The sequence below is a fragment of the Asterias rubens genome, chromosome 7, assembly GCF_902459465.1.
Source record: "Asterias rubens chromosome 7, eAstRub1.3, whole genome shotgun sequence".
Taxonomy (NCBI): Eukaryota; Metazoa; Echinodermata; class Asteroidea; order Forcipulatida; family Asteriidae; genus Asterias; species Asterias rubens.
Genome location: NC_047068.1, coordinates 3969909 through 3985964, shown reverse-complemented (window position 1 = coordinate 3985964; position 16056 = coordinate 3969909). Strand labels below are relative to the sequence as shown.

At 39.3% G+C, this 16056-nt stretch overlaps 1 protein-coding gene across 4 annotated transcripts in view; it reads left to right on the top strand.

The window, feature by feature from the left end:
* Positions 1 to 16056, top strand: part of LOC117292299 (myosin-10-like) — a 76295-nt gene that overhangs the window by 15152 nt on the left and 45087 nt on the right. For all 4 annotated transcript variants that reach the window (XM_033774309.1, XM_033774308.1, XM_033774306.1 and 1 more), the window contains exons 4-5: positions 8356 to 8383; positions 14356 to 14464. In XM_033774309.1, the coding sequence (XP_033630200.1) occupies positions 8356 to 8383; positions 14356 to 14464 (137 nt within the window). The remainder of the gene's footprint in view (positions 1 to 8355; positions 8384 to 14355; positions 14465 to 16056) is intronic.

Below are 16056 nucleotides of genomic sequence, written 5' to 3'. Positions count from 1 at the left end.
CTCAACATCCATTAGGTTTTACCATTTTGTGTATAACATAATGTGGATAGTTCCGAAAGGAAGGAAGTGGATAGTTTCTACACAAACCACAGATGGTACTCAAGATTAAGGATGGTGTCAGTCAGTCACGTCAGTATATCATGTACTCACAATCCCCTTTACAGGGATCACACCCTGGCTGCATGGTAGTAAGCGGTTGTATGGCTTATGACTGGCACGCCCAAGCAAAAATATTAGCAAAATAGGGAGACATAGGGCTTGATAGAATTATTTATTGAACTTCATGTAAATGGTTTTGGTGGTAGGTACCCACTGCTACATGTAATTGTACTGGATTCAAACTGGCCTCTCACTGGGCATGCGTGGTGGTCAAGTGGTAAAGGCATCTGCTCTAGAATGCAGGGGTGTGGGTTCAAATCCCACAATAGCCTGTGAATATTGTTGATGTTGTTGTTTGTTTGTTTGTTTGTTTGTGTGTGTTTTTTTGTGGGGGGAGGGGGGCGGGAGGTTTCTGCTGGACTCGGAAAGCACCGAGTATACAATGCTTATCATACAGTAGGTGCAAGGGTAAAAAATATAATATAAAAATCTTGTGTACAAAATTGTTTGCATTTCCCGCAATGCAGTTATTACAGCTATTGAACTGTGCTATCCAAACTGGTCTATATGGCACTGTGCAAGGTGTGAAAAATCATGGGTTTTTAGGAGATTATATTAATTCCCGCCCTCTAGTTTCCAATAAATACACAATGAATCCAACCTGTGAGAACTGAGTGTTCAATGAATTCATGGTTTGGTGAAACAATGAATAAAGGTTTATGTTTTGCCAGGAATTTTGTGTAATATCAGCCGGGGATCTTGGCTTATTTTAATTGTGGCAGTGGATAAGTTTGTGTTTTTAGGCGTATTCAAATGCTCTTTATTGATTTTGCAGTTTAATTATCTTGACTTGAACAGTATTTCAATCAATCATGCACAGATATGTTTTTCTGGAGGATTGGCACTGGTGTTTGTATTTGTATAATCAGTTTCCAGATTGAAACTTGTAAGTATTCAATTTATGTATGTTCCTAGGCCTGTACCTTGTCTTGGAGTCTTGAAGTCTCAGTGTCCACAATTTCACTGCCTTATAATCAAGGAAGGAATTTCATAACACAGGAATTCCTGAATACTCTTATCGTTAGTGGTCAGTCCTGATATTATATTGTTGACTCGGATTTCTGTTTTGTCCGTTGACCTGTGGTTTGATAACAGTAGGAGGGCCGGTTTCTGCACCATTTCGGTGTATCAGGTCGCTCTTGAGGAATTTCGGGTTCAATATAACTTGGGGTGTAGCCTTATAACTTGGTGAATCCTTGAACTTTGCTCTTGAATGGGCATGAAATAGTTTTGTTGCTACAGGACAAATTTGTATTTTGTCTTTGCAATTTCATGGGGCATCACAGGCCTGAAATTGCATGGAGGCCATTGCTGCTGTTGCCCTGGTCTTGGTCTTGGTCTTGGTGCCCGTCAAAAAGTTTCCTGTATTTTGCGAGTGAAATATTTGCAAAATGAAAAAGGCCTGGCCCTCTCAGAAATGAAACTCCAGACCTGGCATCAAACCAAACGAGGGGCATGCTGCCCTGGCAATTTATTCATTGCAGGGCAAGGTCACTAGAAGTTCAGTCTGGTTGTATATATTTTTTCTTGGAACACCAAGCTGATGGCTCTTGTGTGGGCCTACTATGTACATTACATTCAAGGGCTTAGCATGGAAATATTTTGTGTCTGTACATTATTATGTCAAGGCCCGTCTGTCTGCCAAAAATGTCAAATGCGAGGCATGGTATAGAAAATTTCAACATGCCATATGGATGAGACCAAGGGTAAACATTTGAGGAAGAAAAACCCCCACAAAATAAACAAATCCAACAACAACCACCTTAAAGCTGTCTTGAACAATCTTTATTTTAACGTTCATGGTCATTTTGATCATTTCTTGGGTTAGCACACTTTGCAGAAAGTCCTTTGAGCCCTTTGCTCTTTAAAAAAGTAAACGTCAATCGCAGTCCTCACTGATAATTACAGTTCATTTATGTACATTGTACGTGTTCGTGAATGTAGCTCAGGTTAAACTAACATATTCAAAGTACAATGTCTTAAGCTTACTAAGATCGATGAGCTTAAATACATGGTTAAAGTTTGTTTATGGTCGTAATTTGATTTCTCTTTGGACTTCAATTATTTTCGGGAGCCCCCCTTCTTCCCACAAGAACATGAATTCTTAATCGTATTAAACGGAGGCACTTCACTTCCCGCTAAACACAAATGTAATTTGGTCCGCATGTGGAACAGGATTACGGATGCATAATTGTCTGCGGTTAGTTCCGACGGATCATTTTATAGTCCAACGCATAATCTCAAATCAGGTTTAGCGCAAGAATCGTTTGGATGTCACTGGTCCTTGTTTATTGGTTTCACCGTTCATTAAGCATTGTCTGTTGTGGAACAAGGCGAATGTACTGAACAGTTTCATTCCTTTTCCATGGGTCATGTACAGGCCATACATGGCCCAATCTCATAGAGCTGGTATAAGCAGAAAATATTGCTAAAAGTTTCCTGCTAAGCAGAATACCAGTTGTATTTTTGATATGGTAGTTTGGCTGGTAACCTTATTCTGGTAAGCGTTATTTTGTTATGCTTAGCTACTTTTTGCTCTCAAGCAGTTCTATGAAATTGAAATTGGGCCCTGGAAGCAGAGAGAGATCTTTTTTCTTCATGCTGCCATTTTTCGTTTTAAATGTTGAACAGCATAAAAAGGTTCCATAAGTTTAAACCAAGTTTGAATGAGATTCAGATACTGAATGTTTACTTGATGAATGCTGGCCTGCAATTTCATCTTTGAGAGGGCAAGCCCATTTTCATTTTCCAAGGGACACTAGTGAAGACAATTTTAAGGTCAAAGGGAATTTTTTTAAATTGGGCACCAAGACCAATGAGCAACAGAAGACATGGCCGAGCTCCATGGTCATAATGTAATAGCAGGCATGATAAATGCTGTATTTAGCACTCAGGCCAGTAAACCTGATGCCAAAAGCGTTAATACATTTAGTCTTAAGTGCCGGTTTGTTATGATAAACAAATCAGAATGTATTGTGCATGTGTACAGTCGTTCAGTTTCTAACACATAAACTTGTAGGGGCCCACTCTTTGTTGCTTTAAAACTTTATTATTAATCATAGTCACACTGATAACTTGCAACACACAACAGTACTGTCCTCATCATGTATAATGTAGGAGTACAATGTACATGTGCAATGTTGCAGTATACTGTACTTTGCAGGTCGGTTTTGATTTACACTCCGAGATTATCCACTAGAAATTCTTTGGCTCAGCCATAATAAAACTGTCAACGCTGACATAAAACCTGATAAGAATTACAGTTGATATTCCTGGATTCCAACTGGATAAGAAGAAGACTTGATTGGCATTCACAATGCCTGTACATCTCTCATCTAGGGTAAAGATCAGACAAATTTGAAAAGTGAAATCTGGGATTGATAAGTTCATTCTTCGAAGAGCAAAGCAGTTTTTTCTATAATACTGAGCTGCCAGCTCTCAAACCAAAATAAAATGTTTTGTTCTTGCAAAAATCTGTAGCTGTGTGATATGCGTTCAATCACATTCGTAATCCGCGTTCCCACCTGATCCACAATTCGAGTATGAGCGCGCATTGATCCACCTTTTGTGAAACGAAGTTTCCCCTCAACTTGCTGGCTAAATGCTGGGTCTGATCTTCCTTTGCGTTCCCACTAGAAGTTAATCGTCCTGTCGTGATCAGATCTCGCTTTAATCCTACTCCCGAGGTGTATACAAATAGCAGGTTCTGATCCTGATCGGCCCCGCATTTCCACCTACACTTGATCTCACCATTTTCTCGAATTGCGAGATCAATGCGATATCAATGTGGAGTGCAGTTGGTACGTGGTCCAATGTTCAATAGCAGTTTTAAAAACTTGTTAAGAAATGTTTATTCCTGACAGCAGACTTCTCGCTTACCCCTCTCACCCCAACCCTGCCCAAGAGCTTTGTGGATCAAGGAGACAAAAAGGAAGTCCCAGTAGCTTTGAAGGGGGAATTGGTAAATCCTAGATGTATTGTAGCTACACCTTGTATGAGGAACATCTTCCTACTGCCAGTGTCATAGCAACCTCTTGTAGGACATTGACCTTGGTCCATTTTGGATGTGTCTGATCAGAGACTGATCAAGTTATAATCATCGTTTCCTGACCTTGCTTTTTACTCACTTCATAAATCTGGCAATTTGAATAGGTGTTTTTGACTTTTGAACAACAAAATTACATTAAATGTGGACAACCTTGGGTTGGTTTTGATAATTGGAGTATGTTTTTTTTAAAGCTCTGCTTTTAAGTTGATTTTGGCACCTGCTCATGGGACAGGTTCCAAAGTCACTAAAGAGGGTAGTCACTAGAGAGACGCTAATGATATGTTTGGGTCCAATGTATACAAAATCATACTGTTGACATTTTTATAAAGATATTCTCAGGCCTGGAATTTCATTTTTGAGAGGGCGAGGCCATTTTTGTTTCCAAGGGCACTTTTATTGGAAAATATATAAAGAACAGTAGTACTAAGAAGTGGAAATTCTGTGGAAATATTGTGCTGACCAATCGAGGCCAAGACCAGGGCAATAGAAGCCACTGTCTCCATCGTGGTCTTCATGTTATTCCAGCAGCCGACACCACAAAACGCTAGGATTAATCCTTTCGCACTCGTCCTAACGTCTTTGGTTTTATGGAACTTCACTCGTTCTATAAGATTAATCCTAAGTTAGGAAGAGTTTGTTGAAATCGACTGTATTCTGCATTGTGAACCTCACAAAAGATATGGTTACTTTGGCCAGTTTTTAAGATGTAGACCCCCTTGCTTGTGCCTCATGCAGCCATCCTGTCTGCCCTTGGGGGTGAGTTCTAATTACAGAATAGATAAAGACCCATCACCCACTGCGTACTGCATCATGTAATGTGCATTGTAAGTGGCTTTGAACTTGACATTATCTTTGCATTGCATAAAATTCATGACTTATGTGACAATCATTTGAAAGAGACTGAATGAAGAAACTGAAACCGGAGCCTAATTTCATAGTCAGATCTAAAAGTAGAAAATATTGTTTGAAACAAAGCAGAACTGAGCAGGATACTGGTGTGGTTGTTTGGCTGGTAATTTTGTACTGGAAAGCATAATTTGTATGCTTAGCTACGTTTTGTGCTTTTAAAACTAATAAATGAAACTGGGCCCTCATTACTCAGTCGCATTCCCTACACTTGTACATTAACAAACCGTTGATCAATTATTGTACATTAACAAACCGTTGATCAATTATTTCTATAATTCAACAACTCCTGATGCAAGGGATGAGAACGTGATTAGTTGACTAGATTTATTGCCTATTCAAAGTAACACACAAAAAACTCTAAATCAAAGTTTCTCTCTTTGATGGCACGCCCACTCCAAGGAAAAGTCCTACTGCACACAGTGGTGGTGGCCAGTGGTGTGTATTTTGACATCCTGTTGTCGTTGTGGCATACCATTGGGCATACATTTACATTGACTGATGACAATAAAGGAGATTTGGATTGCTAAAAGGGGGCCTTGCGTGTATGCAAATTACCTGCAATCGGAGCCCATTCAACATTTTGTGAAGGACATTTTCATGGCTGGCTGAGGGAAGGAACCATTTGTTCCTAGCGGTCTTTCAATGCCATGCAGGCTCTATAGCTATGCTGTAGACAGAAGCTGGATTATGTACATTAGCCTAAATGTACAGTACATTGCATGATTGGATTGACGACTGGGAAAGCATTGATTGCACATGTACTGTTGTACACATCCCATAGGGCCTACAGTATGACTAGTGGGTTGGTAACCAAACTTCTTTGAACACTGCTTTAATAGCGGATGCTATTCTCAAATTAAAGCCGTTGCAGAACGAAAAGTTCCAGTTTTCTTGTTTCCACTTTCCAGGAATGCATAGAAATCACTGATTCTGCAGAAAGTTCCCTGAAAATAAACCAAACTTTCCATGTTCTGATGAACAAATTTGACAGACTCCCTGAGAGACCTAGTACCCCGACTGTGCCTGGAAATTCTAAGGACTGTTTTTAAAGTGCTGTTTTGTTTGATATTTATTTTAATTGTGCCTACAAGTAGAGGCCTACATGTCTGGGAAATGTAGTTTTAGAACCACTTTGTTGTTTTAATGCAGTAGATAGGTTGATTGTTTGATAAATGAGGAGTTTGAAACTGTCTAAAATTGTGTACTGAATTCATATCTATCTCTGGAAGTTAAAACAAACAACTTGTTTTGTCATGAAGCAAGCATACTCATGATTCACTCATGCCAAAAACCTAGTAGACCAAATCGATGTTCAATACATGTAAATATTGTTACCTTACTGCAAGCTCACTATTTGTGTGACACAATATACACAAGTATACATTTTAGGCCTACATTATGTTGTTAATCTTTTGTTCTTGAATCTCACTTTAAAAAAAAGTTTCCAACAAGAGAGAAAAACTCAGGATCCGTGGTCTCCATTGTCATGTTTTTTCATTTATTTGTGCTGTCTAAATGCCAGAACTTTCTGTTGTTGATCACTGGCCCCCATCAAAAACTTGAAAGCTCACATAAGAGACAAGCCCAAAATATTTGGCCATGAGAGAGCAATCTGGGCCCAATTTCATAGGAGTGTGATGGCATGTGTGCTCAAACAGTCTCTTTTTTTTTTTGGGGGGGGGAGTAAGAGTTCACTCAGCTGTGCGTGAGAAGCAGTGTAAACGTGTCTAGGTGTTTCTACTTCATTTGATGTGCGCAGTCTGCGCATCTAATCTAAAGATAACTCCTGGTTTAATGTGATTTTATGCTGTACAGGTTTTACTTTATTTGATTAAATAAGAGTGACCTAGAATACTTTCTCTGCCCACTGTGTCAGCCCAGCTCTTAAGACCCACTGTGTGTAGACATTAAGTTTGTTTTTACCAAGAGGGTAAACAGGAGGGGGAATGGGTAAACTGGTTGTCCCATGCTTCTGTTCAACAAAGGCAGTGGACACTATTGGTAATTACTCAAAATAATTATTAGCATGAAACCTTTCTTGGTGACGAGTAATGGGGAGAGGTTGATGGTATAAAACATTGTGAGAAACGGCTCCCTCTGAAGTAATGTAGTTTTCGAGAAAGAAGTAATTTTCCACGAATTTGATTTCAAGACCTCAGATTTAGAACTTGAGGTCTCGAAATCAACCATCTAAACGCACACAACTTCGTGTGACAAGGGTGTTTGTTTCTTTCATTATTATCTCGCAAGTTCGATGACCGATTGAGCTCAAGTTTTCACAGGTTTGTTATTTTATGCATATGTTGAGATACACCAACTGTGAAGGCTAGTCTTTGACAATTACCAATAGTGTCCACTGCCTTTAAATAACCCTGGCCTGATTTAACCCCTTTCAATTAAACCGTTAATGTTAACTACAACTGAGGGAGTACTTTTGTGCTTAATGAGCTTTTAAAGGTCGCAACTTACACAGCTGCCAATTCTCCCTGAACCTACTGAGGAAAGTTCCCTGAAAATAGGCCAATATTTCCATGAACTGATGAACAAATTTGACCATCTACCTGGTCATGGAAACTTATCTCCTATTATGTTGAAATATAATTCTAACTAATTTTCGCTGATTTAAAAGATGTTAAATTTGCATCAGGAATAAAGAATACATTTGCATCGGGATAAAGATATACATTTTTACCCATATACACCGATGTGTGTTAGCACTTTACCAAGTACTCTCCCGAGTTCTGTGAAAAGAAATTGCAGGCATATTCCTCCCTGATTGTCGTACAAAATACCCCTGCTGGTAAGATGCTAATGTTGCCAGCTCTGAATTGAGCCCCCTCCCACTAAGAGAGGTTTGCGGTTTAAGACTTGTTAAAGAGAGTCATTTACAAACGGTCCTTTTCAAAACTAAAGTGCTTTTCACCGGACATAAATTTAACCGGGTCAGAAACAAGACAGCAGAAACAATTGTTGTCCTTTCACACAAGGAACATTTTGTAAAATTATACAACCATGCTAGAATTTGACAAGGGACCCTTGCTAAAATGCTCTCGTGTGAAAGGGGCTTCACACTACTCAAAAGAGATCCCCACATTGTGTTACTGCAAACCTCTCTTAGTCAAATACATTTACTTCCACCATGCAAAGTTAAAAAATTAGTTAATGATATAGTATTGTCTGCAGAAATTGATTGATTTATAATAATTTTCTATTTACCCTCTGCTCTCTCCTCTGTACAGATCGTGAAGACCAATCTATTTTGTGCACGTGAGTATTAATGAATCATCGTCTAGTTTCTAACCGTCTAAGCAATCAAAGTGGGACCGGTAAAATGAGTCAGTTTGTTTTACAAGTTGAGTCCCCATGTGGAAGACCTTGGGTTTTTTGACACAAGTGCAAGGTGTCATTGTATAAAGACGTACTGGGTAGAATTGTCAACAACTGATGATTTTACGTTCATTTTGCCAGACATTTCTTGAGTATCGACGAAGTACAGAAAAAGTTTAACATGCTTCAATGCACTTTATACAGGCACATTTAACAAAACACTTGAAAGACAAAATACTTCATGAGCAAAACCAGAAACACCTATATGAGCAAAAATTAAAACACATCAGAATTAAAACACCAAATATGAGCAAATCAAAAGCCTAAGAATCAAAACACCTGGCCTCTTTGTTTCAAAGACATGATGTACACATGACAGAAATGTAGGTCCAAGTTGTTCAGGACCAGCGGCCAATTAAAATAAAAAACATTTGCACAGACGTTTTCCTCTTAGTTACTGATTGTGCCTCTGTGAAAGAAACAGTACCTTGTACTGTTATTAGATAAGTTACTCAACAATGTAGAGAGTGAGTGCACATTAGTGCTGTGAAATCTTTTGATTGTCTAATGCATACTGATGAAGATTTCTGTGCACTGGAAAGTGGGCCCTGAGTTACCCTTTTTCACCAGAAGAGTTATGTACATTATACATTTGAACATTGCGCTTCATTTAAGTTAAAGCCATTGCACACTTTCGGAACAGAACAAAAATTAAAAGTTCACAGATTTACAAATAACTTACAGGGTTTACAGAAGGTAATGGTGAAAGACTTCTCTTGAAATATTATTCCATGAAATGCTTTACTTTTTGAGAAAACATGAAAACAATATCATTTCTTCATAGCGAGAATTACAGATTTATTTTAAACACATGTCATGACACGGCGAAACGTGCGGAAACAAGGGTGGGTTATCCCATTATTTTCTCCCAACTCGGATGACCAATTGAGCCTAAATTTTCACAGGTTTGTTATTTTATATATAAGTTGTATTACACAAAGTTTGGGCCTTGGACAATACTGTTCACCGAAAGTGTCCAATGGCTTTAAGATAAACTTCTCACTTGTCCAAGGGTACAGTGTACAGGTATGGTACATCTATACAAAACAATTAAAGTCCAGGTGTTCGTTGAAAGAAGCTCTAGTCTAAAATCCTTAAATCCTTGGGAACACCTCTGGAAGGTTGCCTTTGTGTCCGCTTCGCCATGGGAGATGACAAGAAACATTTCTGTGGGAATTCAACAACATTTTCCAGGTTATGCATTACACAAACAATGTCTGCATTGTTAAAGTGAAGTTTGAAGCTTTGCATTGTGTGAATCACAGGAAAAGCTTAAGAAGTTGACTTGGAGGTACAACCATGTTTACAATTTTTGTAGGAGAAGAGTTGGTTCCCAAAAAGAAGCGGTGTGGTCTTGACGTTTCGTTGAGTATACTCTGCTTGTCTTCCTGAAGACGAGTGGAAGACCAGCTTCCTGAACATGAGCAGAATATTCGTCAAGACCAACACTTCTCCCAAAAGAGTTTATACATGCTTGCATCTGTTTGTCTGCCATGATTGTCCTATACTCTCAGTCTCATGAGAAGGCATGCCAACTGAAACTCCAAAACTCACCCCCCCCCACCCCCTCCCCTGATCGAGTGACAGCCTATGTTTGCATTGTAGTTTTGATGCATATTCCGGTACGTGTGCCTGACTTTATTTTCTTCTCAACTGGATCTTCTTTTGAAGTCAACACAAGAAGTTCACATGTGCGAAGAATTCAAGCAATCTGTCACAATTTTTTCCCTCATACCATGTCCCTCGGCTCTTATTGGTTTGTGAAGGTGGTCTGGCTCTCTGACAATATTGACAGGCTTGCTATATCCCTGAGGGTGTCCGAACTGCTTTGGTGTACCGAGTCCTTGCACAAGCGGATCACACCTCTGCACAATGCGTGTCTACATTGTACCATTTTGACTCTTATTGGTTTGTGAAGGTGGTCCTGCTCTCTGACAATATTACAGACTCACTACCCCCTTGGTGACTGAACCACTTTTGTGAACTGACGCTTTGCACAACACGGAACACACCCCTCACAACTTGGAACGCACCTCCCCACAATGCAGGATGCACCTCTCCACAATGCAGAATGCACATCTCCACAGTGCGCATACCATTTTGACTCTAACTGGTTTGTGAAGGTGGTCTGGCTCTCTGCTGACATTACGACAGACTCGCTATACCCTCTTGGTGACTGGACCGCCTTTGTGAACTCACCTCCCCATAATGCGTGACTACCATTTCCACCATTTTGGAGTCAGTTACTTTGTGTTCATTTTGACTCCCAAAATGGCAGACATAATATGCACATGCACAATGGTAGTGTGCTGTGCGTTGTGCAAGGGGTCTACAGAGGGTAAATCCGAGAACCTTGAATGACAGACAGCATTGAGAAAGTAGTTTAGTACTTGATGGGAATTTGTTGATGTTATCCCGAGATTTTAATTGTGCTTGCAATAATGATGGGTAGGTTATTAATCGCTCAACTGATCCTTTACATTGAGTGCATTAAGAGGGAGATAAAAGCCTGCCCGGGGATTAAGAACGCTGAGCATGACTTTTACTTGATGGGTGGAATCTGACCCTACATCAAGACAAAGATGATGGGATCTACTCTGACAGTTAAATCCTCATAATAATAGAGCCAGGAGCCCTTAAGCGATTACTTCTAAAGAATGCTAACTATGCACCGTGGAAGTAGGTACTGCTGAGTACATTGTACAGGGTATATATCCTGCAACAAGTGTCCCTGATTGCCTTCTGCAAAATAAACCAATGTTTGCCCCTGTAGTAGGGTCACAATGAGTTTGCTGTTATGGGGTCAGCTGACATAAAAAACCCACTCAGAGCAGGGGTTCCTGAATAGAGAGAAAGTAATGTCCTTGGTGGTGGGTTTTTTTGTCCTGGACAATAATGGCGAACCTGAGGTTTGGGCTGTCAAATCAGGTGACTCTCGGATTGCTCAGTGTCGGCTCTTTAACAACAGGCTTGCTCAACAAGTGTGCAGCCACTCCCACTTGTGTAAGCTTCACACTTGAAGGTCTCTGCTCTTAAAACGCACCACTCCTCTTTTTTTTGAAAACAGATTTGAAGAGGTTGATCAATAAGTTGTACATGCAATCTTCTCTGGTTCTTCTCTCAACTATTGATGCTACCCTGTAACCACCATGCAGATTTTCAAATCTTTCCTTAGAAACTCTGCCATAAAGTTCAGTCTAAACTTTAAGGAGCACACTATCCTTAAAAGGGTTTTATATTTTTATCTGGTGTTTACCCTTAACCTTTCTAATACACTCCGGTGTAAGGGTAAAAAACGCTGTGTGTGAAGAAAAAAAAAACCAGGAAGTGTGAGCTGTCAAACCGTTTTGACCCTGCTTTGTTCACTTATTCTTGGTCTTAAGGTTTTGTTGAGCGTAGCATTCAAAGGGTCTTTAAAAAAAGTCTTAAATTTGATGATTAAAACTTTCATGTGTCGATATGCTTTACTAGGTGGGATTCTCTTTCTCCGATTTCTTAAATATGAGAAAAGAAAGTCGGGGTTTATTTCAAGATTTGTGCTAAGTGTTTGTTGTTGCCCCGATGAGTTGTCACATCCTGAACGGAGATGGAGTCAATGTGGAACAACACCCTCTGGCTTGAAGGGCATTTTCATCTCCCCCAGTCACCGTCAATTACACTGCAGCCATGACAAGGCCAGTGTAGCTTGTGTTTAATGGTAACCCTTGGTAATGACCGACAGTAACCTACACTTCAAGCCTTGTCAAAACATTCACTGAACCTGAGTGACTCTTAGGGTAGAGCTATAAGATTGTACACTCTGGCCCCATAGTATTTCTTACATGTCTAAGCCTGCATGCCACTGGTCATTGTATGAGACCATTATGAAGTCAATACTGATCGAAACGTTGAGTTGTTAACCACTGGTTCTTTTCAGAACAAAAGAGATATGATTATGATGTTACCGCAAACCTCTCTCAGTTATACTACAATACTGTACTTCAACCAAAACAAGTTTCAAATCCTATGAAGTCATCAGAAAGTGATATTTCCCTCATCTGACCAGTTTCTGGCCTGGGCCAAATGTCATTAATCCTGTATGCACAAAAACTTGCCAAGTACAGACAAATCTTGCTAATAGTAAGTAGAAACATGTTACCAGCTGAAATTCCACCCAGTTTACACTGTCGTGACTGGTACACCATTCATTTTTTCGTTTAGCGGCAATTTCGGCTAAACAGCTTAAGAATTCTTTATCAAATTTACTTACACAGCTGCCTAAAGTTTTGTGAAATCTGCTACTGTTGTATAAAAAGATAACACAACACGTAGATAGTTATTGGTTATAACCCACTGTTTACGAACCAATACAATACTATAATAATAATTAACTTTATGTATTATGCAGTTGGTTGCTCACAATTACATGTATTTTCTTTGTTGAGTTCATTTTCCATTGAAACCATGAAATTCCACGCAACATGACAATGTACGCCTACAGTACACATACAAAATATATAAAACACCTTTGTGCAGCTTACATAGAATTGAGGGTGAAGGGGGTCGATTCAATTTACTACAAGTTGTTAGTCAGATGTTCAAAGAATTTCGATTTTTGGTTTACAAATTTGTGTGTTGTGTGCGACACAATAGTTTAAAGTGAAGCTTATATTTGAAATGGGTGACCCTTTCTGTTGACAGTCTTGTTATTTTTAAGAGTCCCTCGATGTTTTTGAAATGTTCCAAGGCCTTGCATGAGGTATATAGCTAAGGTCTAGTTTCAGATGGTACTATAGTCTGCTCATTTATATAAAGTACATTGTTACTCAACGGTATCCCATCGCTTGACATAAATTAGGTATATTTACAGACAGATGTTCCTCAGTTTGATCATAAATTGCATACTTATGCAGTTTTACTGTACTAGACAGTTTGTATTAACCCTTTAGCCTTACAAAGGCCACAATATGTCTGGCCTGGAATTTCTTTTTTGAGGTGGCAAGGCCAATTCATTTTGCTAAGGGCACTTTATTTTGCTAAGGGCACTTTATTTTGCCAAGGGCACTTTATTTTGCCAAAGGCACTTTATTTTGCTAAGGGCACTTTATTTTGCTAAGGGCACTTTATTTTGCGAAGGGCATTTTATTTTGCTAAGGGCACTTTATTTTGCTAAGGGCACTTTATTTTTGCTAAGGGCACTTTATTTTGCGAAGGGCATTTTATTTTGCTAAGGGCATTTTATTTTGCTAAGGGCACTTTATTTTTGCTAAGGGCACTTTATTTTGCTAAGGGCACTTCCATTGGAAAATCTTGAAGTCTGTGGAAATCTTTTGAAGAGGTACCTGCAGACCTGGGCCCGAATTCATAGAGCTGCTAAAGCAGCAAATATTGATTAACAAAGGTTCCAACATGTAACTTGTTACAAAAAAAGGAAGAAATACCATCATTGTGACACATACCTCAAAACACTTGAGCCTTTTTCACATGGCAGCAATACACATGGGGTCCCTTGCTTAATTTGAGCATGGTTGCGAAATTTTACAAATTGCACTTTGTGTAATAGGGCAACAATATTTAGATTGTCTGAGGTCCCTAGTGAAACCACAACTTTGCCATCCTTTATGAACAGTATTAAACATTGTTGTCCTTTCACACATGGTGCAATTTCTCTCAACCATGCTAAAATTAAACAAGGGGTCCTTGCTAAATTGCCGTCGTGTGAAAACGGGGTTTAGCTTCTAGTTTCAGGTTCTTTTTTTGGGGGTCGGTAGTGACACCCACAGATTCTGTATTTACTTATTTACTTTTTATTTTCTTTCTCTCTCTCTCTATCCATCTGTCTCTTCTCCTGCCCCTCGTATTTTATTCTATAGTGGAGAATCTGGTGCCGGCAAAACAGAGAACACCAAGAAAGTCATCCAGTACCTTGCCCACATAGCAGCAAGCAAGGGAGGCAAGGGTGCCACCGCAGCGCAAATACAGGTAGGCTTTGAAAACGAGACGTGCTTGAACAAAATCGTGCTGTGTTTACATGAGGTAGAATATTGTGCCTTTAAAGGCATTGACACTGCTTTTTTACAGCTTTAAAGAGTGAACTCAAAACCTTGTTTTGTGTGTAGAGTATACTTGTGATGGTTTACAGTGAATTAGTGCAATTTTGAGTGCAGAGTCTTTTGGTTTTTTTTCTGAAGCAACTATGTAGGTGGGAGTGACATTGCTATTATTGGAACTTATTGAGATACAATGGGTTTACCATCCCTTAGGTCGGTTTCCTTAAGGTTTTATCAGTTCCGCAAAATGCAGAGCCTGCTTAGCTGTTTTCAAAAGCTAACACTTAGTATACATGATATATGAAACTGAAGAGTGTTTAGCGCTTCATTCATTCATTACTTCAACTGCTGGCCTTTAGTAGCTTTCATCCCAAGTGTGGGCATTCTTTAGAAGTTTCAATGAAAGCTTTTTAAAGACTTTTTCTGCTTTTTAACTATCCAAGAAAGTATGTCTAACATGTAAGCTTGTTGGAAGTAAATGCTTTCAATTATCGTTAGGCTTTCTTAATTACACAAAACCATGCCTGGAATTCCATATTTGTAAGGGCAAGGCCATTTTCACTTTGAAGAGGGGCACTTTAATTGGATAATCTTAAAGTCAATTGGAGACTTTTGAAGGGGCACCAAGGCCAAGACCAGAGGCAACAGAGGTCATGACCTCAATGCCCTGCTTGTAACTACATGCCTGAAAGATACACAGCTAAATAGAACAAAAGGTACATTAACTCCTAAAGAGTATTTCCTGCAGAGTATTTAACCCAATACTGTAAATAAATACAGGAAATCTTTATGATTATTAATGAATGAACCACTGTGGGTTCTTTTTTGTGTCACAAACACGCCATATATAGACAGGAAGGAAGAGTGTTGGGCCCACCTTCCGCTTCCTTTGGGAAACCATGGGGAATAAACAAGTACAACCTTACATTGATTACAGTCAACTTAATACCAGAAAAGTTGTCAACATTTTTGTTCATCTGAGTTAACACCTGCCAAGCCTTGAATTACATGCAGGCCACGGAGACCATGGTTTCCAATGCCCCTGGTCTTTGTCTTGGTGCCCCTTAAAAAGTTTCCCATTGACTTTAAGATTATCCAATGGAAATTCCCTTTGAAAAATTTGTATGGCTTTGCCCTTTCAAAGATGAAATTCCAGGTTTGAGCTGCGAAACAACTTTGTCTGTCATTCGTACAAATACAAGATAAACTCTATGGTTTTGCTCATAACTTTTTAGTGACTGGCCGTCTGGACCAGTAAGATTGTCATTTCACTTGCCGGGCAGATTTGTTTCTGGTCAATATTTTCAAATGAAATGGAGATGTTTTTCATCACCGAACTGGCCAGCCGGACCACTTGGAGTAAATTCTGACTGTTTTAGCATGTTTTAACTGGCATAGTCAGTGGACACTTGTTACCGGAGAATGCTGAACTCTGTCTATTAAATCTTCATGTATCTGACAATGTGTTGAAAATGAATTAATTATGGGATTCTTTTTCCCTGAATAAATTTCCGCTAACTTTTC